The 26,273-nt window shown below is 43.8% G+C and overlaps 1 protein-coding gene across 2 annotated transcripts in view; it reads right to left on the reverse strand.

Annotated features, from left to right (window-relative positions):
- Positions 1-26,273, reverse strand: part of NELL1 (neural EGFL like 1) — a 1,046,888-nt gene that overhangs the window by 606,948 nt on the left and 413,667 nt on the right. For both annotated transcript variants that reach the window (XM_073604029.1, XM_073604030.1), the window contains exon 12: positions 16,270-16,398. In XM_073604029.1, the coding sequence (XP_073460130.1) occupies positions 16,270-16,398 (129 nt within the window). The remainder of the gene's footprint in view (positions 1-16,269; positions 16,399-26,273) is intronic.

A 26,273-nucleotide genomic window follows, 5' to 3' on the forward strand; every position in this document is an offset into this window, starting at 1 on the left:
ATTCACTGCTTTGTGCTTCAAAACAGCATGAGATTTTGCTAATTTTTTTAATGTACATCAGTCCAGGTGGTTTTTTCTTTCTTTTTTTTATCAGTTTAATACATTTATTTGTTGTTAAAGTGATACTAAATGTAAATTTTTTCTTTTCTTTAAATAACAAGCATGTTATTTTTGCACAAGGGTTTTTGCACAGAGCAGCCCCGGTCCTCCTCTTCTGACGGCACTGGCTCCTTTCCCCTGCTGAATGCACCCATAGCAAGCTGCTTGCTATGGGGGGACCTGTGCATGCTCGCTCCTGAGCCCCGCTCTGTGTGTCCATAGTCACACAGTGCACGGCTCAGCCCGCCCCCCCAATCCCTCCTCACTTTCTGCCTCTGAGCCAGTGAGGAAGGAAAGGGCCGGGAGAGTTGCTGCTCTCATGTACAATGCTGGATCGAGATTGGGCTCAGGTGAGTAAAAAAAGGGGGGGAGCTGCACACAGAAGTTTTTTTTTACCTTCATGCATAGAATGCACCAAGGCAAAAAAACTTCAGCCTTCAAAGCCACCTCAACTTAAAACATGAAGATATTCCGTCTTAAACAGAACATCTAAAAATGTTAATTGGGCCTAAGAAGTACCCTGAAAAATCTACGTTTTTGTCTTACATTTCTCTGGAAAAATAGTGGCAAACCTCCTGTGCCTAGGCATTCCTGTTCTGTAGCCTCATAGCTTTATAGCTGCAGTGTGAGATCATCTAAGATGCTGCGGCCTCTGGCTGCTTGTCCCACCAGATTTGGAGTGAGATTTGGTGATGTCACTACTGTGCTGATCACTGTTCTCCTTGCTGGAGAGGAAGCTGTACCTGAAGACCTGAGGTGCAAGAAACTTCCTGCTTCTGCTTCATTGATCCTGCCGATCTGTGCTTTCTATGCCTCTATCATTACCCCACCAGTCATCAGATCACCAATCATCAGGAGGCCAGCTCTGACATCAGGAAGAAAAGCCCTGCCTCTACCAAGATGGCCACCTTCACACAGCCACACAGTGTAGAACAAGGTAGGGTAAGTTAGTAATGGGGAAAAGGCCAAGGGCATTACTGGTGACCAGTCGCTTTTGGTCTGAATGCCTTTTTTTTGGGCACAGCCTCCACAGTACAGCTCACTTTAACCCACAGAAAAAAGAAATGCATGACCTGTTTGTTTTTGAGCACAATTATTTATCCCATCGACCTTAAAATTCATACAAACACTGGAATACTGCTTGAATAGGAAACATTGGGGTCACCATGGCAAACCATTGCTGTAGAAAAAAAAAAAAGTCCCTACCTGCTGCAGATGCTGTGCAGTGGATAGGTGCGTTATATTGCTACAAACTGCACTAGTGTGAATGTGGCCCTAGGGCCCCAAGGCCATGGACCCCATAGCATTTCCTACCTCTGATCGCCACGTTGCTCCAAAACTGCTTTGAACATCTCTATAAAGCCGTTTACTCATTTCTGTTGCAGAAACAAAAACAGGAAGACAGCGGTACAAAAAGACAGCGCTCTTCAGTCTTCAGCATTTGTCCAGCGGCCCATGCTGAGAAATCTATTAGACTTCCATTTTCGAGGACATTATCGTTGGCGCTTTATATCCATTATGGCTTATTTATGGCCATCCAGCTCGCTCTTGGCTTCTATCCACTAGAAAACATGCTATATAGAGGGTCAAGCATTCTGTTATCTCTCCCGCAGCCTTGTGTGATCCGCGGGGCCGAGGCCAAGTCATTCCCAAACATCTCCGCCATAGTGTCATTTCTTCAAGGCACAGGAGTAATCCAGATGCATATTACATTGTGATTAAAGGTTGACAATTGGAGGAGCTGAGAGCTAGTGTGGTCCTCAGGACCCTGGTCCATATTGTATGAACACTGGACAGATACATGGAAACCCAATCACCAGAATCGCATATAATCAATAATGTGTTAATGTAACTTCGAAGGAAAGTACATTTTACTTTTATAAAACTGTGGCTTTCATTGACACAATCCCTGGTGATTAATGATGAGCTTAGGTTCCAGCCTGGGTTTGGTCTGAGCCCAAATTTATCCAAACCCAGAAGTTGCTGTCATTGCTGGCCCGGTGAGTTACAAGCAGGAGCTTCTCCACCCCATTGATGTTGTTTGCAAGGGGGCAGGGATGCCTGGGACAATATTGACCTAATATTGGCACATGGTCATATAAGGTCAATTTCATTTACCTTTATGGCCAGGTGGCATTATTTACCTAATAGGGTAACAAGGCCATAAAAAAGACACATTGACCTTATATGACCTGAAGCAATATAACTGGCTTAGTATGCTGGGATTTTCATGTCAACCAGATGTCAACTTCCTGTCCTAGATAGATAGGCAGAAAGATAGACCCTCTGATCACTCTGAAAAAAATAGAGTAAGGAAGGAAGGAAAGAAAGAAAAAGAAAAAGAAAGAAAGATGAGTAGATAGATGGATAGAGTAACTTAATGGAGAGAAAGAAAAAATGATATAGGAAGAAAAGAAAGAGGGAAGATAGAAAGGAAGGAAGGAAGGAAGGAAGGAAGGAAGGAAAGAAAGAAAGAAAGAAAGAAAGAAAGAAAGAAAGAAAGAAAGAAAGAAAGAAAGAAAGAAAGAAAGAAAGAAAGAAAGAAAGAAAGAAAGAAAGAAAGAAAGAAAGAAAGAAAGAAAGAAAAGAAAAGAAAAGAAAAGAAAAGAAAAGAAAAGAAAAGAAAAGAAAAGAAAAGAAAAGAAAAGAAAAGAAAAGAAAAGTAGATAGCTAGATAGATAGCTAGATAGCTAGATAGCTAGATAGCTAGATACTGTGATGGAGAGAAGGAAGGAAGGAAGGAAGGAAGGAAGGAAGGAAGGAAGGAAGGAAGGAAGGAAGGAAGGAAGGAAGGAAGGAAGAAAGAAAGGAAGAAAGAAAGAAAGAAAGAAAGAAAGAAAGAAAGAAAGAAAGAAAGAAAGAAAGAAAGAAAGAAAGAAAGAAAGAAAGAAAGAAAGAAAGAAAGAAAGAAAGAAAGAAAGAAAGAAAGAAAAGAAAAGAAAAGAAAAGAAAAGAAAAGAAAAGAAAAGTAGATAGATAATAGATAGATAGATAGATAGATAGATAGATAGATAGATAGATAGATAGATAGATAGATAGATAGATACTGTGATGGAGAGCAGGAAAGAAGGAAGAAAGAAAGAAAGAAAGAAAGAAAGAAAGAAAGAAAGAAAGAAAGAAAGAAAGAAAGAAAGAAAGAAAGAAAGAAAGAAAGAAAGAAAGAAAGAAAGAAAGAAAGAAAGAAAGAAAGAAAGAAAGAAAGAAAGAAAGAAAGAAAGAAAGAAAGAAAAGAAAGAAAAGTAGATAGATATAAGATGGATAGATAGATAGATAGATAGATAGATAGATAGATAGATAGATAGATAGATAGATAGATAGATAGATAGATACTGTGATGGAGAGCTACAAGGAAGGAAGGAAGGAAGGAAGGAAGGAAGGAAATAGAAAATAGATATTTTTATATACAGACAGACAGATGCCCCCTCTGATTTCTCCACTTCTTGGTAAACAGGAGAACATTGATACTTCACTATAATCTATTACCCCGGGACTGTAAATCAAACTCCCGTTAGGTGCGGGTGATGGATGGTCAGTCCCACGGCACACGTCTGCTTCTGGCTTCCGTCTTCCCCTCTGCTGGGCTGGAGATGAGTAAGTCCGGGATAATCACCATCTTCTATCCATTTAAAAAAAAAACCTGAGATTGCATTTATGAAATATTAAAGTGGCAGGGCAGAATCGCGAGCATTAATCTTCACATGGAGATTACGGTATGGATCTTAATTTCACTCCCGCCATAGATTTACCATTTTTAGTTCTTCGGTGCTGATGGCTCTGAAATGTCTCATCTTTTTTTTCTAAACATTTTCAATCACATTTGTCAAACTGTCTCAAAGTTTGTTCCCTTGGCTGTTTCTGGAAAACAGAGTTTAACTGCATGAAAACCGTCTAGCATAATTGAAGGACGCCTGATTGAATAGGATCGTGAACTTGAGCGGACATATTAGGAAGTGGGATCTTGGTGGAACCAACCCACAAAGTGGGCATGATAGGTTGCTCCTGTACATGTAGAGCCAGAGGCCGGGGCTAGACCAACCTGTAAAGTGGGCATGATTGGTTGTATGGATGAGGAAAGTGGGCAAATGGAATGCAGACCATTGGCACGGTCCGGGACCGTAATGCTGGTAAGTATGCAATTGACCTCCTTCAGTTGGCTTGCTTTAAGTGACTTTTGCCCTTCAGTACTGGATCAAATAAATCAAACATATTTGAATGAAAAACCTGTCTGAACAAAATCCAGTCGATACAGGCCCTTATAGAGGTATATAGATCAGTCCTACAAGGATAATCAAGGAAGAGGGAGGGACAAAGGAATTTGGTTCCAAAAGAGGGACAGTTGGAAATTTTGGCTACAAACCAAACTGTGCAACAAAATTTTTACACTTACCATTTGTGAAAACACAATCCCTATAATAATATGGGGCAAGAATGATAACTGACACTAACTGATTGATTCACTGAAAATGCCAATCTACTAAAAATGATTGTGTTATAACACATATACAGTTATGTGAAAATGTATTTGCCCCCTTTCTGATTTTTTTTTGCATATTTTTCACACTTAAATGACTCAGATCATCAAGCAAATTTTGTAATTACACAAAGATAACCCGAGTAAATACAAAATGCATTTTTTTAAATGATGATTTCATTTATTAAGGTAAAAAAGCTGTCCAAACCTGCCTGGCTTTATGTGAAAAAGTAATTGCCCCCTAAACCTAATTACTGGTTGTGCCACCCTTGGCGGCAACAACTGCAATCAAGCATTTGCGATAACTGGCAATGAGTCTTTCACATCGCTGTGAAGTAATTTTGGCCCATTCTTCTTTGCAGAATTGTTTTAATTCAGCCACATTGGAGGGTTTTCCAGCATGAACGGCCTGTGTAAGGTCACGATACAGCACCTGAATTGGATTTAAGTCCTGGCTTTGACTAGGCCACTCCAAAACCTACATTTTGCTTTGTTTTTACCATTTGGAGGTGGACTTGCTGTTGTGTTTCGGATCATTGTCCTGCTGCATAGCCCAAGTGCAATTGAGCTTGAGGTCACAAACTAATGACCGGACATTCTCCTTCAGGGTTTTCTGGTAGAGCTCAGAATTCATGGTTCCATCAATTATGGTAAGTCCTCGAGGTCCTGAAGCTGCTAAGCAGCCCCAGACCATCACGCTACCACCACTATGTCTGACTGTTGGTAGGATGTTCTTGTTATGAAATGCTGTATTACTTTTATGCCAGATGTAACGGGACGCATGCCTTCCAAAAAGTTACATTTTTGTCTCATCAGTCCACAGAATATTTGCTTAAAAGTCTTGGGGATAATCAAGATGTTTTTTGGTAAATGTGAGATGAGCCTTTGTGTTCTTTTTGGTCAGCAGTGGCTTTGGCCTTGGAACTCTTCCATGGATGCCATTTTTGCCCAGCCTCTTTCTTATTGTTGAATCATGAACACTAATCTTACCTGAGGCAAGTGAGGCCTGCAGTTCTTTAGATGTTCTGGGTTCTTTTATGACCTCCTGGATGAGTCGTCGTCATGCTCTTGGAGTAATTTTTGTAGGCCGGCCACTCCTGGGAAGGTTCACCACTACTCCAAGTTACCTCCATTTGTGGATAATGGCTCTCCCCGTGGTTCACTGGAGTTCCAAAGCCTTAGAAATGGCTTTGAATACCCTTCCTAGACCGATACATGTTTGTTTCTAATCTGTTCTTGAATTTTTTTAGATTGTGGCACGATGTGTGGCTTTTTGTGATCTGTTCGCGTGCTTCACTTTGTCAGACAGCTTCTATATATGTGATTTCTTTATTCAACAGGTCCGGCAGCAATCAGGCCTGGGTGTGGCAAGTGAAATTTAACCCAGCTTTCCAAAAAATTGTGGGTAATCACAGTTCATTCATGATTCAGCATGGGAGGGGGCAATTACTTTTTCACATAGGGCCAGGCAGTTTTGAACATCTTTTTTCTCTTAATAAATGAAATAATAATTTAAAAACTGCATCTTGGATTTATTTGGGTTATCTTTGTGTAATATTAAAATTTGTGTGATGATCTGAATCATTTAAGTGTAAGAAATATGCAAACAAATTAAAAATCAGGAAGGGAGCAAATACTTTTTCACACAACTGTATATACTGCCTAACCAGCGAGAAAACCTATCCCAAACCATAGAAGACTGAAAAGCTCATTTGCATCAGGAGACATTTCCATAATTCTCCGGAGACATTCACGGTTTATTTATAGGAATTATCTATAATAACTCCTTTGTCATTGAATGAGCAGATCAAGTAACGCCGATGTTTTCCCTCTCTAACATTCGATGCACGTGTAAAACAAAGACCGCGTACAACGCACCTGAGCGAGGGGGGGTCCAACCAACCAAGTGATTATTCCAGCAAGGCACCGGCATCAGTGTAACCAAATGAATAACACACGCTCCTAATAGAACAATTAACCCCTGTCATCTGGAGCACGTTTCACGGGTCAGGACTGGTATACGGTGGGGTGACGCCACTGGCACTCGGCGCTCAGGTCGTATGATGAAACTGCACTCTGTGATTAGCTACCATATCATTATTGTATGCTAATTATATCCAGAAACAATGTGCAACCTCAAGAGCTACAGGGCTGTTTTTCATTACTCTATCTCACATGGGTCTTTTAAAGGGAACCTCCCACAGAGCAAAATGCCTATCGGATGAGATTCAAATGGAAGCTGACTTCCTTGTCATGAGTCCCAGGCTAGCACAATTGTACCTCAGAAATAATAAGGAGATTAAGACTCAGAACAGTAGCTCCATCTTCAACGTTTCACTCGTTGGTTTGGCTTTGAAACACATTTGTACCTCCAAATGGGGGGGGGGGGGAGCTTGAGGCTTGAGATCATGGTAAATGTTCAGGACAGCTCCCCACAGAGGACATGGAGGAACATCCAGTCCCTCATCCCCTCTGTGACCAATGGTTTTTTATCACTTCTGGTTTCAGAGCTGAAATTCCATGGCTGGTACAGCCAGGGCAGCAGCTAACCAAGCAGGATCTATGTTTAGTTAGCTGTTTGAGAGGGCAGGGGTGACATCAGGGGGTCGAGTAGACCCCTGATGTCTTATTACCTGTAACCTGTCCAAAACTATCACAAAGGGGGCTTGTTTGCCCACTTGTCATAGCAATGAGGTTAAAAGAAAAATGTAAAAAGTATAAAAAAGTTATTGAAATAAAAATAACGCAGAAAATGTACAGCAAGTAGTTAAAGAGATTGGTAGAAACTGGTGCAAAGGTGTTAAAGACCTTCCAAGTACGCAAAATACCCGTTGATCCACCAAAAAAGGCCATCAGCTCCTAATTTTCATGTTGATGAGCTGAGAACACATATGACTTTATGGGCTGAAATTGCCAAAAATGGAATCCTGGCCTGTTGCCTTTCACAAACCCACTGGATCCCTCCCCTTGACTTATCACCATAGGGACTAATCTTTGAGCTAATATGGCCACATGGCCAGCCTTAGCTCATCGCTATTCCTCAACTAAGCTAAGGTGATGTAGCCTTTTCTTCCCTCAACCGGCTAGGATACACATCATGTAGACCTCAATCTGTTTTAGGTCTGATGCCGTGTCTTCCACACTACATGTTTCCATAGTGTTGGGAGATCTTGTGAAAGTTCGGTACCCTGTGGCCCTGGAGCCTTTTGGGATGCATGGCATGCATCCCAGGGATCTATGAGTGGCAACTTTAACCAGCGACGCGTTACATGGAAGACATTTTGCCAGATCTCAGTCTGCCATGCACAAGGTCATCGGTGAAGCAAAAATCTGAAGGAATAGCCATCTCCCAGTGATAAATAAATGCCGAAATGGGACATGCAACAGATGAGCAGCAGGGGAGAGCAGGAAAACTCAATGCTGGGCTCGTAAGTATGTGTATGCGTCAAACCGTAACAGCATATGGGGGATAATTTTCATTGGCAACAGGGAAGGTCCGTGTTAACAGACCAAAAGCAAGCAGAGAGAAATTCAAGTGCTTGTTAACTACAGAAATGAAAAATGAACAAAGCATACACCTTCTGTAGTGTGTGTTGCCTAGCGGTAATTCTGGCTTCTGTCTCCTTCCTCTGATCACTGCATGAGTCACTTCCGATCGTTTATGCCAGTGGTCTCCAAACTGTGGCCCTTTGCTTGCTTTTATCCAGCCGTTAGGTCATTATTCCCCCCCCCCCCCCCCGCTGTCAGCAACAGTGCAGCATAGTTCTTGCCACAGATGCCGGCAATGGGGTACTAGTCCTCCTACTCTATACTAATGATGGGGTACTAATACTCCTATTGACACTAATGATGGGGCACTATTCCTTCCAATAAAACCAATGATGGGGCAGTATTAGGTCAAATGAAGGGACACTATTCCTCCCACTGACACCAATGATGGTGCACTATTATTTCCACTGATGCCAATGATGAGACACTATTCCTCCCACTAACACCAATGAGGGGGCACTATGACAGGGCATAGTTTACTCCCACTGACGCCAGGACATTTTCTTCTCCCACTGGCCACAGTCTGGCTCCCCCTAAAGTCTGAAGGGCAGTAAACTGGCCCTTTGTTTAGAAAGTTTGGAGACCCCCTGTTTTATGCCAACACCATGGAATCCAGAGGGATGGCCCTGCCCCCCTCCAGTACACATCAGATAATTGACAGCCTCAGTTGTGCATGTTTCCCTATGAGACTGTGTAGAGGGGTGTGTGTCCATTTTCACCACTCGGGTCTCATATTACAATCAGCTCCCTGCTCCATGCTGTGCAGTGCATGATATCAGATATCAGATCCCCTCCCCCCTGCCTTCTGGAGCTCAGAAATGCGGAGTCAATTCTGGACTTTGAACTGATGTAGAGAAGAGAAGACTGCAGACAAACAGGTACTTATGTAAGATGATTTGTTTCATCTCTGGGTATCTCCTGAGGCCAGTCACTTCACTGGGTATATCTAAAGGGGCTTTAACCACTTTAAGGTTGACTCACACTTTGGGCTTTAAAACTGACTATTGGTATTACTTACATTGCTGATCTGTGAGAGATCATGGACCAGTAGTTTGGAGAACAATAGGCTAAGTGTGTCTGTTACCTAGCATAGCCCCCTCTTACAGATTTTCCCAAAACAGCAGCATTCTAGTACCTAATAAATGTCCTTTATATAATTCTCATTCGTTGTTCTAATGTACGTCTACATATCCACACAACGCTGTGATATTTTCTTCTGCACACAATCCCCTGGCAGTTGGAAGGTTCCTCAAGAAGCTCTCCAACTTCAATACTGCCAGCTATTAATTGCCATTAATTGGAGTCAATCGCCATTCTTACAAAGCAATCATGAATCATTTTCCCATGTGGCTCTATTGTGTGTTTTGCAGTCAGTCGGTGAAAGGAAAAAAAAAAATCAATTCTGTCTTGATTTTCATTTTCCCAGAACGATGCCTTCATAAAAGGAAAAGGGACCTGGATAATAACAGAAGTATATACAGTACGATGTAAATGCTGTGGTATATAGGGATATTGAATTTCTCCAAAGTTCCATGACCATGGAAAAAACCTCAGACTATCTATAGTGGTCACTGAACCATGAGGTCAGTCTTGTGCCCTTATTAGTGATGGGATAATCTGCATGGATTCGACTTCTGCCCTTACTAGTGATGGGATAATCTGCATGGATTCGTCTTGTGCCCTTACTAGCAATGGAATCATCTTCATGCATTCGATTTGGGGAACACTAAAAAAAAAATATGAACCTCAATAAAGTCAATTGAAATGTACTTCTCTCTTAGTACTCAAAGCTAATAGGCGTGTGTGGGATGGTCAAACAGAAAACACGGGTAGCTGGGCATTGTCAGGGGAATGCGTACCAATGCAAACCTTTTTTTTGCAAATGCCGTCCGGGGGAAACAGCTCCTTTAGTTAAGCTCTAAAAATGCAGAATTCGTTTAGCTTACATTGCAGGATGTACTAAAGAAAAAGAGGCATATAGGAAAATAAAAAATGTAATTAGATACTAAATAACATTTCCTTGTCTGATTTTTTTTTCCCAATGGCATAGGAACCCCTAAAATCAAACAAAGACCACAGGGGAAATCATGCCTCTCAAGCTGTGGGATGCTGTCCCCCACTGTGGGCATCCGGGTGGGTGGCCGTCCCTGGAGCTTGTTCGCCCTCTAAGTAGACGCTAGTGAAAAGATGACGGCCCCACATCGGTGACGTCACTTCCTTCAAAAGCTCTTATGAAGGCAAGACAGTGCACATCAAAAACCTCGGTCTAGGATAATCACCCCTATTAATGTGTTTCATCCAATTGATGTAGACATCTCTACAATTAAGCCAGTTGGGTGAAAGGCATTGGAGAGTTGGATCTCCTAGGTGGGGATTCTATGTGACTTTTGAAAAAAATTACGCCATTAGTGCCCAGCCTTCGTTCTTTCAAAAGGGATGGAGAGCCCTGGGGGACACATGCCAATGTAAAAACAAAAATCCTTTTAGCGGAAGTTAGTTCTTTTAATAAAGCTTAAAGGGTAACATTAAAAAATGCAAAATTTCTTCAAATAACATGCTTGGGGGGATGCCTTAAACCTGCCCATAAAGTGAGACACCTGTCATGGTCAGGGGTCAGGCTCAGAGACCAGAAGCTATAGCAGTAGAGAGGCTCCCACCAACCAGCAGGAAGCGTACACAAGCAGGTCACCCTGGTGGATGATGTCGGCTCTCCCGAGGTGTGGGTGTTCTAAGCATTAACCAGTATTTACCAGTGCTCCTGATGGTGGAGATGGGTTTAGTATCAGGTCACAGTCCTCAGGCTTGCCCCACCAGGAGAAAGCGTACACAAGCAGTTCACCCTGGTGGATGAAGCCGACTCTCCCGAGGTGCGGGGTCTAAGCATCAACCAGTGTTCACCAGAGCTCCTGATGGTGGAGATGGGTTTAGTATCAGGTTGCAGTCCTCAGGATTGCCCCACCAGGAGGTGAGCAAGCTGGGGTCCAGTAGCAGATATAGCAGGTGTGGATCAAGCAGAAGTGTAGTCAAGAAACAAGCCAAAGGTCAGTAACAAGTGGTCGCAGGATGGGATTAAACAGAAGCATAGTTGAGAAACAAGCCAAGGTCGATAACAAATGGTAGTGAAGATAAGGACAGCTGCAGGTACGCAAAGGAGCAAAATATCGACTGGAGCACAATAACCTGGGAAACAGGAAGTGCAGAGACATGGCTTACATCATGAAGTTCATGGGAGGACCAAAAGGTTCAAGGTTCACTAGAAACAAAAAACAATGCAAGATTGTCCTAGGAGATCCCACCGTGAACACGTTCATGCTAATCCTATGCAGCTGCGTACACAAGCCCAAGCACTAGTCCTTACTAGCTTATAATACACCAAGATGGACAGTTTGGGGAAGGGTAAGTGAACACAAAAGATGACAGATACCCAAACATCACTGAATGTTGAATTAGGCCAAGTAAGTCGATAGTATGATGGATAAGCCAAAGCGGCCTTAGATTACTCAACCTGAGAGTGATCTAGATCTGGTCAATGGTACAGGAGGGCACCAAAGCTACAGGGGACCGAGTGAGGGTTGTCAGATTGTGTAATGTACTGTGACATCATAATGTCTTACTTCCATGGATCTACAGGATGTGACATAGTGACTTCACAAAGTATATCGCCCTGGTGCCCAACCTGTGGCCCTTTGGTATATGATGTGCGGCCCTCAGGCCTCAGCAGTCTGTAGTGGGAACATTGATTGGGGTATTAGCATTGATCTCTACCAGCCTCAGGTAACATCTTCCCAGCTTCGTATTGTCTTCTGCAGCATCTCCCCACCAACAATGTATCCTGTCCTCACTCTCTGACCCTCATTTCCTCTATTAGGTCTGCAGTCTCTGACACTCCTCTCCAGCATTATATATAATGAACATTATGTGTGGCCCTTTGGTGAAGTTGGGGGGGCTGCATTTGAGGCCCCTTTTAGCTCATAAGTTGACAACCACTGGTATATACAATAATGCACAACAACGATAGAGCAATCTGCACAAGCGGAATATCAAAATATATCAAAGATCAGATTCAGCAAAACCCCAAAGTGTCTATTCAGCATCTAAAATTGTATCAGGTATCTAGCGCCAGCAGAAAATCATTGGAAACCAATTTATTTTCTGTGTTTATGTAGAACTAACAAATAATCAAGTGCTTTACACACCGTTCCCTGTCACCCGAAGGAGCTTACAGTCTAATGTTCCCATCCAATTGAGGGCGTGCTTACAGCAGAAGCAGATTAGTCACTTTCCAATGAACCTGTGAGGAACATTTTTGGGTTGTAATTGGAAACCAGAGAATTAGGAAGGAAAATATATACTGCGTGTAAAAAAAGGAATTTACCAAGTCTCCATTTTTCTGGGTAAATATATTACAGTACTAAAGGTGCTATTGACATGAAATGTTCACCACATGTCCATAACTGGAACCCCTGCAATCCATACATACAAAGACACCAAAACAAATACATTCAGAAATGAAGTTCTGTGTAATAAATTGGAATGACACAGGGAAAAAGTATTGAACACATGAAGAAATGGAGGCACAAAAAGGCATGGAAAGCCAAGACACCAGCTGAAATCTATCAGTAATCAGAAAGCAATCCTGCCCCTTGTCAGTGCAAATTAATATCAGCTGGCTCAGTCTCGACTGATGGCCTATAAAATGGTGTCTCATTACCAAGGCGTCACACAAGAAACATCTCATGATGGGTAAAAGCAAAGAGCTCTCTCAGGACCTTCCCAACCTTATTGTTGCAAAACATACTGGCATTGGTTACAGAAGGATTTTGAAACTTCTGAATGTTCCAGTGAGCACTGTTGGGGCCATAATCCGCAAGTGGAATTATTTCACCATAAACCGGACACAACCAGGCGCTCCTCACAAGATTTCAGACAGAGGAATGAAAAGAATTATCAGAAGAGTTGCCCAAGAGCCAAGGACCACTTGTGGAGAGCTTCAGAAAGACCTGGAATAAGCAGGTACACAATAAGTAATGCACTCACCCACCATGGCCTGTAGGCACACTCACCACACAAGACTTCATTGCTGAAGACACAACCAGGTGCTCCTCACAAGATTTCAGACAGAGGAATGAAAAGAATTATCAGAAGAGTTGCCCAAGAGCCAAGGACCACTTGTGGAGAGCTTCAGAAAGACCTGCAATTAGCAGGTACACAATAAGTAATGCACTCACCCGCCATGGCCTGTATGCACGCTCACCACACAACACTCCATTGCTGAAGAAGAAGCATGTTGAAGTTCGTTTAAAGTTTGCTGCACAACATTTAGACTAGCCTGTAAACTACGGGGAAAATATATAGTCTGGTCAGAGGAGACCAAAACTGAACTCTTTGGATGCCATAATACACTTCATATTTGGAGGTCACATGGCACATCACCCCAAAAACACCCCCCATAGCAACAGTGAGGTTTGGAGGTGGGAACATCATGGTGGGGGCGGGACTGTTTTTCAGCATACGGTACTGGCAAACTTCATATCATTGAAGGAAGGATGAATGGAAAAATGTACCAAGACATTCCTTGATAAAAATCTGCTGCTATCTACCAGGATGATGAAGATGAAATGACCCCAAACACAAAGCCAAGGAAACTCTCAATTGGTTTCAAAGAAAGAAAATAAAGCTGCTAGAATGGCCCAGCCAATCACCTGACTTGAATCCAATAGAAAATCGATGGAAAGAACTAAAGATCAGAGTTCATGGAAGAGGCCCACGGAACCTTCAAGATGTTTGTGTGGAAGAATGGGCCAAAATCACACCTGAGCAACACATGCGACTAGTTCCTCCATACAGGAGCCTGCATCTTGAAGCCATCATTACCAACAAAGGATTTTGTACCAAGTATTAAATAAAATTCAGTTAGCGTGTTCAATACTTTTCCCCGTGTCCTTCCATTTTATTACACAGAACTTAATTTCTGAACGCATTTGTTTTGATATCTTTGTATGTATGGATTGCAGGGGTTGTTACCGACATGTGGTGAACATTTCATGTCAATAGCACCTTTACCAATATATTTACCTAGTAAAATGGTGACGTGTTCAGTACTTATTTTACTCGCTGTATCAGGGGAGCATACAAGCTCCGCTCAAAGAGTGTCCCTGCCCTGGACAGAAGGCAGGATCCCAGTGCTGTAAGACAACAAATCGCTTGCAATTTACATGAGATCACAAGTCTAATTAAAAAGCAGGATTTAGGTTTTTAAGAAAGGAACTACTAAAACCACGTAACACAAACAGCTATGATGTTTAGCACAACATAGGACATCACATGTTGATAATTGCATTTCCCTTCAATGAGTTTTGCCAGTGACGTAGATCTTTGCTCAAATGCACCCCTGTCGGTGTGCAGTGACTCTGCAACAGTCAAGGCGCCAGCTTAGCATGTTCCACCTCTAGTACCATGTCCGGCCACCCAACCTAAGCAAAAGATGAGCAGCCCAAGCTCTATCATCCAACCTGTCAGCCACAGAAGAGGTTCTGAGCTCAGACACCAAACCCGGCAGGCAGTAATCCTTCAACTGTACTGTTGACGCTGAACTGGGGCCACCCACCGGCAGCTCCTCCACCTGCCTGCCCTTGGCCACCTTGCTGACCCACTGAGGCCCAATACACAGAAGATAGCCGCAACTAAGTCTCACTCAGCCTAAAATGGTTAAAACCAACAGGCAGCAGATAGGGTTGCCACCTTTTCTTCAAGCCAAACCCGAACACTTTAGCGGCCTGGGACACCTTTGGGTGCCCCAAGTAAAGTAGTAATGCGGCAAACAGTGGGTGTGGCCAAAGTGCTCTTGCTGACATAATCGCCTTGCCCCCCCCCCCAGTGATGCCGAACCTGCCAGTCAGACAGCCGCCCACAGATTTGATTACTTGGGACGCCACAGCCTGGTCTGAATAATGTGTCCAGCAGTGGCTGCCCATCCATTAGGGGCGCCCGGGGCGCCGCCCCCTCTATCCAAGCTACCCCACTGTATGAATAATGGATAGATTCATGCACAGCACAGCATGAATCTATCCACGGCCGCAGCAGCCACCCCCTATTCATGTGTCCACCCCCTTTCAGGATGCTGGGCGCCTGAACTACAGCAGCGGGCGTGTTTTTTTTGAAGCACCTGATTAGACCCATAGGCTCTAATAGGCTTCAAAATAGGGTGGGCTCGGAGCGCAGAGCATTGCGCCATGAGCCCACACCCAGGTGTTACAACGGCGAATGAATATGAATACTGATCCTCAATACGGCCAATCGGAAGCAGGTCTCGGAGACCCGTTTTCCGACTGGCCGAAAAGAGAAGACTTCTGATTGGCCGCCGAGGAGGAGGGAGGAAACAGAAGACGCAGAGAGCAGAGAAAGGGAAGACCGCCGCCACTGCCGCCGAGCAAGGGAAGCCCCGCCAGTGAAGCTCTGCATGGATGGGGTACGTGCACCAGATCCGCCTGCGTACTGACCGACTGGGGGGGGGATGTTACTGTTTGCCGCCGCCCTCAGGTAAATCCTGGACAGGTAGCAACCCTAGCAGCAGATCATAGCTACAATTATTTAAAAAAAAAATATATATATATATATATGTTTAGATCTTCACGTACCGATATGAGAAACTTCACATAGTTACCCAAAGGATTGCAATTATTTTACATAAGGAGAACTTGTATTTTAGGTATACAAGGCCTTTAATATACAGCCAGGCAGCCTGTTGCTTTGGATACATTGAGAGCTCTATTCCTGTGGTCACTCCTGCTGTGCGCGGCGTGGAGTAATTACAGTGGCACACTGATAAACAATGTTATTAGCCTACCGAGGTCAAACAAACCTCCCACGCAAGTACTTTCCAATCCGGCTTCAAAAAGTGCAACAAACTTACACCATGTTCTCCATAGGTCAACATTCAATTTAGACTTTGACTCAGAAAAGCCCTGTCATTTTCTGAACACATATACCGGTATATCTAATCATTTGGAGAAAGCATTTACCGCATCGCAGTCCAGCGAAGGACTCGGCCGCCGTCTACAAACCTTCACCAGTTCGCTGCAGAAAGAGCGGCTGGTAATCATAAAACGTAGGTGTGTAAAAGGTGAGCCGAAAAAAAAACGGGTCTTTACCTTCGCAGTAAGTCGGGTCGCCCTGCACCGGCACAAAACCGTTTCGACATTCGCACGTGGCTTTTGTGATCTCGTTCCGACATGCCGAGTTTTCTCCACACTGATGTCCATCGGCACAGAAATCATATCCTGGAATGATAAGGAAAATACATTTTAATAAAGGTGAATTCCAGGAAGATATAAAAGACACAAAATAATGCAATTTCTTAAGGTGACTCTAAAAGTTAAAGAGGGGGATCTTCTGGGGTCCCCCACCGGTGATCTTGTCTCCTGCTCTCCTGTGTCTGCCCCCCACAGCAAGCTCTTGATATGAGGGCCAATGCTGTATCCTGGCCTAGGCCGACAAGGTCCAGGCCTAGGGCAGCACTTTGCAGGGGGGGGCAGCACAGAAAGAGTCCCCGCCGGCTTGCGCTACACTGTGAGTGTAGCACCAGTCTTATGGGGTGGACTGGGCTGAGAAATTAGTCCAGCGCCCCCATAAAGCGGCCTCACTGCTTCCGGTATGCGGGTGGCTGGAATTTGGCAACTGTGGTGGGGGGGAGGGAGCGCCGCTTCTAACTTTGAACTGTCCTCTCATCCTGGACCACAAACCTTCCTCACTGTGCTATATGTTTTCTGCTGCACCATTGGCTTGGTTATATCTTCTTAGTCTTCTCTTAAAATTATCAGAAATTTGTGCTTAAAGTGGAACTATAGGCAACACTTTTTTTTCCCATTTTGGATAGAGTAAGGGAGGGCTATAACCCCTGTCAGTTTATTTTTTTACCATTCCTGTCCCATTGCAGAGATTTTCCTTCACTTCCTGCCCCATAGCCAAACAGGAAGTGAGAGGAAATCTATGCAAATTAAAGGAATCCATTGCCCAGCCCCCCCCCCCCCCCCCCAGGCCCTCAGAACTAGTGTTCCCACTCGAAAATTTCAGGGCGGGTCTTAAACAGCAAGGGGTGTGGCCTTGATAGGAAGGGGTGGGTCATATTTAAATTAGGGGGTGCACGAGTTTGGTCAGGCCTAGGGCAGCACAAAACCTAAATACACTACTGATGAGGGCAGATGTGCAGCCTGCAATCCTGAGCCAGGCTGTGTGCAGCCATTGACACACACAGCATGGCTCGGCCCAGCCCCATGCTCTCTACTTACAGGACTTGACTGACAGTAGGGGGAGCAAATGGCTTCCAACGCACTCAGCCAAGCTTGTATGAGTCGGAAGAGAGGAGAGAAGACCGGCAGATGTGCACAGCGCTGGTTCAGTACAGGACTTAGGTAAGCATCGGGGGGGGGCACAGCAAGTGGAAACATTTTTTTTTACCTTAATGCAGGGAATGCATTAGGGTAAAAATATTTTACCTTTAGAACTATTCTCCCTGCATGAAGGTAAAAAAAAGTTTTGACACTTGCTGTGCCCCCCCCCCCCCCCCCAAACACTTATCTGGGTCCTGTATTGATCCAGAAATATGCCCGGCTTTTTCTCTCACCTTTCTCAGAGGCTACACTGAAAGCTGCAGGACTCAGAGCCATTGGCTGCTGCTGCTGTGAGTCAAACCTTGTAAGAAGGGAGCAGGGTGTGTTGCTGAGCTACGCTGTGTGTATCTATGGACACACACAGCCCAGCTTGAGAGTGCCCCCCGCACTTATGCCCCCATAGAACACAGCTTGCTATGGGTGCACATACAGAAGAGGAGAGTGCCGGTGGGGAACACCAGAAGGGTAGGTAAGGGGCTGTTCTGTGCAATACCATTGGACAGAGCAGGTAAAATCGACATGTCCGAGGTATTAATACATTATTGTAATTATTCAAGCAGTCACAGAATAATTTTTTTTGCAATGGTCTGGACAGGACTCGGTCTTTTGAATATCCTGTTGGCCGCCATGCTGTCTCCTTGACCTGGACCACTGGTGATTTAATGGCCCCTCTGTAGTTTTTTTCCTTTCAGTCATGACATAAATGTTCTTTGGTGCGGGAGTAATCCTGGTCTGTCACTCTCAGTTTACCTAAATAATAGACTCACACGTCATGAGTTCCCTGGTCTGCACCATCCATTCACACCAGCACGATCTTAAGGTAAATGCCCTCCCACCACTCCACCCATCGCTTATTCCTATTCATCGTGGGACTTATAGATCACAGAGGGCGCAAAATCGATCAGCTTTCACCACCTGCTGCCCATTGCCCAGAACTGAAGCTCAGGTCTCTGCAGTGCACACCTGCCCTAATCAAAAACGCTGCAAGAAGACTGCTTGTCAGGACCTGGATCTGAACCCACGACCTTTGCTGTGTCTGGCAATGTCTCTTCTTGCTGAGCCACCTGGGATGCTGGGCAGCTCCCTGCACAAACCCTCAGATAATCTTGCCTTGTACCTTGTTTTCCATGAACGTTGAACTCTCTGCTCCTTCCATGAGCTTCCTATTTTAGCCATGCCTTTGCATTTCTTGTTTGCCAGATTATTGTGATTTCTCCAGCCAATATCTTGCTCTTGTCACTCCTGCTGCTGTCCACATCTCCGCCACCACTCGTTACCAACATTTGGCTTGTTCCTTGACTATGCTTCTGCTTGATCCCAACCTGCGACCACGTGTTATTGACCTTTGGCTTGTTTACTGACTACGCTTCTCCTTGATCCCTACTTGCTATATCTGCTACTGGACCCTGGCTTGCTCATCTCCTGGTGGGGCAATCCTGAGGACCATGACCTAGTACTAACCCATTTCCACCATCCGGAGATCTGGTGAACACTGCTTAGTACTTAGACCCTGTACCTTGGGTGAGCCTGCGTCATCTACCAAGGTGACCTGCCTGATCCCTAATCCAGCTGGTTGGTGGGAGCCTCACTACTGCTATAGCTACTGGTCTCCGAGCCTGACCCAGGACCATGACATTGCTAGACATAATCTGTGCCCTACCAACAAGTTAGTCTCTTAGCTCCTGCCCTCCATAGAGGTTTTTCTAACTATGACTTCCGACTATCCATACCCTGGATTATCCCTGTGAATTGTTTGGACTGCATTTGTACTAGGATTGTCTATGCTTACTCTTATCAGAGAATGACCTTTGTTGGTTCCGCACAATGAGCAAGGTTCCTGCTCTACAGTACATGCTGGCAAGAGACATGCTATCCTACTTGGACTGTGGCTGTTTTCTAAAGGAAGCGAACTGTTAAGCCCCGTACACACGATCGGATTTTACGACGGGAAATGTTGGATGTCAGGCTGTTGGCAGAAAATCCGACCGTGTGTACGCTCCATCAGACATTTGTTGTCGGACTTTCCGTCAACAAATGTTGGCTGGCATGTCTTCAAATTTTCCGCCAACAAATGTGTGTTGTCGGATTTTCCCAGCGTGTGTACACAAGTCCGTCGGACAAAATTCCAAAGTAGAAACACGCATGCTCGGAATCAAGGACGACCCGGAAGCGGTCGATCTTGTAAACTAGCGTTTGTAATGGAGAATTAACATTCGTGATTATGAAATCTAAAATACAGCGCACAATTCTCTTCTTCTTTAATGGGATAATAATGAAGCTGCTTTGCTGGTGATACTGATGGAGTTATTGCAAACAAATTTTCAAAGGCTTTTTTTTTCTAGTGATATCAAGAATAATATTGTTATGTTTTTGTTTTTTTTTATTATTTGTGCAAGTTACCACAACACCATTATCCCGTAGTTTATAAGATCAAAGATACAACTATGTTGGTGTCCCTTGTCAATGTTACATTGTATTTTTTAAAATGTAACTGCCGACTCCCAAACTGTCATTTGAAGTAAAACACATAGCCAAGAATTATTCTCCACAATTTTTTTATTGTGCATTAAAAAAAAAATTAGACATGATATCTGCCAATAGAACTTAACCAAAAAGTGCATTCTATGCATCCAAAAATATAGAAAATATAACTAATCAAATCATTATTATTCAACCAAAAAAAAATGTCAAAGCAATAACTCCAAGTCCAATAATAAATAACACGTTATCTCCTCCGATTCCGCAACATGTCCGGTTGACGAACGACCGTTCAGAAACAAACTGAAAAGCACAAATTGAAAAGCGTGAAAAGAATAGCGTGAATCAACACTCACCAAACTTCTACTAACACGAAATTAGCAGAAGGAGCCCAAGGGGTGAAAAACCGCGTAGTACGTCTAGTACATCACTACGTTCGTAATTTTTGGCCAACATTTGTGTGACCGTGTGTATGCAAGACAAATTTGAGCCAACGCCCTTCGGACAAAGTTCCACGGTTTTGTTGGCGGAAAGTCCGATCGTGTGTGCGAGTCATATGAGTTTACGCGCGTTTCATTTTGAGGCACCTAGAACCATCTCTGTTATGACTAAGATGAAGGACATTGATTGTAGAAACTCTATGTGAAAAAATTCAGAACATGCCAAAGGGTTCACAAACATTTTCTCACAATCAAGGCTTTCTTAGTGACATGAAGAGGTTTTTATGAATTCTTTGCACCCAGAATAGCCAACTGTGCAGACACAATATTGTGCAGGAATTTCATGTATTTCTTAATAAGGTGAAATATCCCGGCGCTGTAAGCAAGATAACGGTCTGCTGAGTTGCTTTTTTTTTTCTCTGAATCACGCCAAATGGTTTTCACAGCTACCCCTTCACCAGAACGGACAGGTACGAAATTCTTTCATTAACATTATTTGATATATTAGGGAGCTGAGTCGTCAGAAAGAAAAAAAATAAAAAATCTTCCATTTCCGACAATCTATGAAAGCGCGTAATCCAAACTCTGCGCTTATTGTGCCGATGACTGAAGCTGCTTTACATACAAATTGAAAGCTGCTTCTTGCAGTTTTGAGTTTCCTCTCTGCTCTTTCAAAAAAATGGAAGCTGAGTCCCGGAAGGTTTAACTATTGGTTAGCTAAAAATGGATTTCCAGCATATAGAAAGAATGAGAGTGCCACAAATCCAACATGAGTCCAGATTGCAGAAGATAAGAGGCCAGAAATGGAATACGTTGCATTTTGGGGGATCAATACTCCGCCTTCATCAGGGCTTAGATGTTGGTGGTAAAGGATGAGAATACTGGACAACAAATTGCTAAATAAAAGGATAATGCCCCGTACACATGATTGGTTTTCTCGTCGGAAAAAGATATGACCGCTTTTCTGATGGGATTCCACTCAAGTTTGCCTTGCATATACGCGGTCACGCAAAAGTTCGCTGAAATTACGACCGTCAAGAATGCGGTGATGTACAACACTACAACGAGCCAAGAAAATTAAGTTCAATGCTTCCGAGCATGCGTCAAATTGTTTCCTGGCATGCGTAGTGATTTTGCACGTCAGAATTGCCACCGACGATCGCATTTTCGGGATAGGAACTTTTCCCGACCGAAAAATTGAGAGTATGGTGGACAGAATTCCCCCCTTCCCTTATGGGAGTACAGGGCTGGACCAATTTGGCTGCCAACACAAATGTTACACTTTTAGTTTGCAGTCTCCTGTTTTCTCTGAAATTGCTTCCGAGCCCCGATGAAGTGGGGGTTCAGACCCCCGAAAAGTGCGAGCTCTTTCTTTTTGACCTCTTGACATGTGCAAGAAAGACTTACTGGACTCAAAAATTAGATATGTGGTGCTCTCATCCTTTCTACATTCTTTAGTCTTCTTCATGGGTCCCCAAGGATACCCCAGCTGACAGTCCCCTGATGAAGTTGGGGTTGAGACCCCCAAAAAGTGTGAGCTCTCTCTTTTGGACCTCTTATCATGTGCAAGAAAGACTTACTGGACTCAAATTAGACATGTGGTGCTCTCATCCTTTCTACATTCTTTAGTCTTCTTCATGGGTCCCCAAGGATACCCCAGCTGACAGTCCCCTTTGGCTGGAGTTCAGGGCTGAACCAATTTGGCTGCCTGACTGGCAACCCATACTAACGTGGAAACATAGAAAAGTGATGGCAGCAAAAGACCGAGTAGTCCATCAAGTCTGCCCCTTTTTATTTGTTTGGTTTTTAACTTTTTTCGTCTGACTATAGAGATCTGTTTATCCCAACATGTTTGTTAGCTGTTTACTGTTAGCTGACTCGCTACCTCTGCTGGAAGTTTATTCCAATCATCAACTACCCTTTCAGTAAAATAATACTTTTCAAAATCAGCTTTGAACATTCCTCCAGCTAGTTTGAGGTCATGTCCCCATGTTCCTGAATTTGGTTTCATATTGAAAAAAAACTGCCTTCCTGAGTCTTCTTCACTCCCTTGATGTATTTGAAGGTTTCAATCATGTCTCCCCTTTCCCTTCTTTTAGGCCAGGTTCACATATGAGCCGCATGCGGATCACAGCAGGGGGTCCGGTGCGACCTGGTTCACCGTTTCAGGTCCGATTTCAGCCTGAATTTTGGGCTGAATTCGGACCTGAAACGAGCCAAAAGATGCACAGCTTTTTTGTGCAAATCACACCGGACCCGCTGCAGAGATATGTGAACCATCTCCATAGAGAGCCGGTCAAGATCTCCTGCTATTGCGAATTGGATGCAGGGAACCAACATCCAATTCACAATGGAGAGAACTCAGCCTCATTCTTTTGTTACAAGAATAAAAGTTCACTCATAAACCAGTTCTAAGTACTTGCAAGCAACCATGTATGTAACCATGTATTCATCAAATCTAGAAAAGAGTTACACTTTAATTTTAATTCTAGTGTTACTGTACTTATTACCAGAAACATTTTTTTACTAATATAAAAATATCACAGGTCCAACTAAAAAAAAAAAAACAAGAAAAAGAAATAAAAAAGAAAATCATACTTCTTTTATATATTACATGTATTCTGCTATTATAGTGAACAAGTATGTAACAAAACAGGGAAAAAAATACTTCCCATCCCAGTGTTGGCAGCCATTGGAAACCATGTAGTATGACGCTGCTAGTCCTCTTCGGCATAAATATATCCCGTCACCAATCAGCAGCCAATGCACGGTCACTTTATTTACTGTATGTATCCAGAGTAATAAAGTGGACATGCCAGATTAATGGCGTGTGCGAAATCAGTGCTACTCAGCTGCGGCACACTTAGACGTTATAGCTGAGATTGACTTCAGCCTGCTTATTAAGATGATGAATATACAATCCTCCCCTACAGATCTATTAGAAGGTGTGTACCATAAGCTGTGTTGTAGCATTAATGGGCTGGAAATTATGGAGTATCAGCCACTACAGCAGTGGCCTACACAGGAGATGGAACACGTATTATGGTGTAGATTCAAACAGAACCTCACACGAAGGATATGGGGCTGCTTGTAGGTAGGTGCCTACTTGGAGAGCACCTACTTTACCAAGTTCTACCTCATGTTCTATATGCACGGCACTGTTTTATTTAAATATGGTTAGTGGGTTTTGTCTATCAGGTGGCCTGCAAGCCATGAGGGGTTAAGGTGCCATTCATGGCTCTGCCCCCTTGTGGCGAGCGATAGATACAAGGGGAGGCAACCTAGCAGGTTACTTTTGATGGGGAATTGCAACGAGGACCTAATCCTCATGTAGCTCTACTTTAACTTTTGGGGGGCTCCCCCTTGGTGGTACCCAGTCAGCATATCTAAGACAGGTTTATGGACTTACCATAATTCATGGACTGCATTCTATGCATGAAGGTAAAAAAAACTTCAGTATGCAGAACTGCCCCCCCCCCCCCCCCCCCCAATACTTACCTGGGCTTCATAGTGATCCAGCAATTCACACGAAAGGGGCTGCTCTCCTGGGTCTTTGCCCACTCATTGGCTGGAGAAACGGTAGTGGCTCCCGCCACTGTCAATCACAGTCAGTGAGGAGGGAGCGGGGGTGGGGCATGGGCCCCGCTCTGTGTGCCTTATGAGCACACAGAGCAGGGCTTGGGCGTAAGCATGCATGTGTGCCCCCATAGCAGCTTGTTATGGAGGCACTCGGAGAAGATGAGGAGTACCAGCAGGGGGAACCGAGAAGAGCAGAATCGAGGCTGCTCTATGCAAAACCACTACACAGAGCAGGTAAGTATAACAAGTTTGTTATTTTAATTTTAAAAAAATCACCTTTAATATCACTATAAAAGACTTTGCTGTATTTGAAGGTATGTATTGGGGCACCCTGAATTTCTTAGATAACCTTGCCTTGTTTCTCTTGAACCTTGAAACCTTTGCTCCTCCCATGAACTTCCTACTTAGGCCTTTGCACTTCCTGCTTCCCAGATTATTATGCTCTCTCCAGCCAATATCTTTACTCTTGTCCCTCCTGCTGCCGTCCCTATCTTCGCTACCACTAGTTACTGACCTTTGGCTTCTTCCTCAATTACGCTTCTGCATGATCACAACCTGCAACCACTTCTTACCAACCTTTGGCCTGTTTACTAACTACACTTCTGCTTGATCCCTACCTGCTATATCTGCTGCTAGACCATGGCTTCCTCACCTTCTGGTGGGGCAATCCTGAGGACCGTGACTTGGTATCAACACGCAGCAAAACCCATCTCTACCATCAGGAGCTCTGGTGAATACCAGTTAGTGCTTAGGCCTCCACACCTCGGATGAGCCCGCATTATCCGCCAGGGTGACCTGCTTGTATACCAAACCTGCTGGTCTCAACTATTGTAGCTACTGGTCTCCAAGTCTGACTCCTGACCGTAACATTCAGAATAACTTTTTATGTGTATTTACCAGGAAAAAGCACATTTTAGGGGTTGCAAGGTTGACTTCCTTAGGGTCGAATTGAAACAGAAGGATAAAATATGAGCTGGGCTAAATCTCAAAACCTGGTATTTTAGCTTGTGTAAAGTATATTTTTACATTCATACAGAGAGAAAATAAACTTTACCCAAGCTAAAATATCTGCTTTTTTGAGACTTCAGTCTAGCTGACATTTCATCCTTCTGTCTATATTCAGCCCTGAAGAAAGGGGACCTTTGTAACCCCTGAAAAGCATTGGATTTTTCCTGGTAAATTCAAATAAATCTTATTCTGGTCTTTATACATCAAGAAGCACTTCTACTCACTAATGTGTTTGTATGTTCCTCTAAGGACCATCTACAAGAGTCATCGAAAAATGGAGCTGCCGGCTAATTCTCATATAAAAATCACATTTAGTAGAACCTACTGATTAATCCAGAACTGCTCACTGGTACAAAATACTCAGAAATAAAAACCTGACATTAATGTAAACTTTTCCACAATCTATAAAAAAATATTTATACCCTGTTTCCCTGAAAATAAGACCTAGCGTGATTGGCGGTGATGGCTGCAATATAAGCCCTACCCCCCAAATAAGCCCTAGTTAAAGTCCTTGTAGGTCTTATTTTCAGGGTAGGGCTTATTTTCAGGGAAACAGGGTATATATATACACACTTGTCTTTGTACTCCTCACCTGGTTGCCATCACACACGCTTGTCACCATCTGAACCAAATAAGTTTATCTTGGTCTCATCAGACCACAGGACATGGTTCCAGTGTCCTTAGTCTGCTTGCCTTCAGCAAACTGTTTGCGGGCTTTCTTGTGCATCATCTTTAGAAGAGGCTTCCTTCTGGGACAACAGCCATGCAGACCAATTTGATGCAGTGTGCGGCGTATGGTCTGAGCACTGACAGGCTGACCCCCCCACCCCTTCAACCTCTGCAGCAATGCTGGCAGCACTCATACGTCTATTTCCCAAAGACAACCTCTGGATATGGCGCTGAGCATGTGCGCTCAACTTCTTTGGTGGACCATGGTGAGGCCTGTTCTGAGTGGAACCTGTCCTGTTAAACCGCTGTATGGTCTTGGCCACCGTGCTGCAGCTCAGTTTCAGGGTCTTGGCAATCTTCTTATAGCCTAGGCCATCTTTATGTAGAGCAATAATTCTTTTTTTCAGATCCTCAGAGAGTTCTTTGCTATGAGGTGCCATGTTAAACTTCTTGTAAGAGAACTGTCAGGGTGCGCCCGGGACGCACACGTGCGCATGCGCGCATTCACGGGCATCAGCAGATTTCCTTGCGCACCAATGCGTGTGCGTGTTGCACTGCGTGCACGCGCAGGAACACACATCTGGCCACAAT

The sequence above is a fragment of the Aquarana catesbeiana genome, linkage group LG11 (genome assembly GCF_042186555.1).
Source record: "Aquarana catesbeiana isolate 2022-GZ linkage group LG11, ASM4218655v1, whole genome shotgun sequence".
NCBI classification, from domain to species: domain Eukaryota; kingdom Metazoa; phylum Chordata; class Amphibia; order Anura; family Ranidae; genus Aquarana; species Aquarana catesbeiana.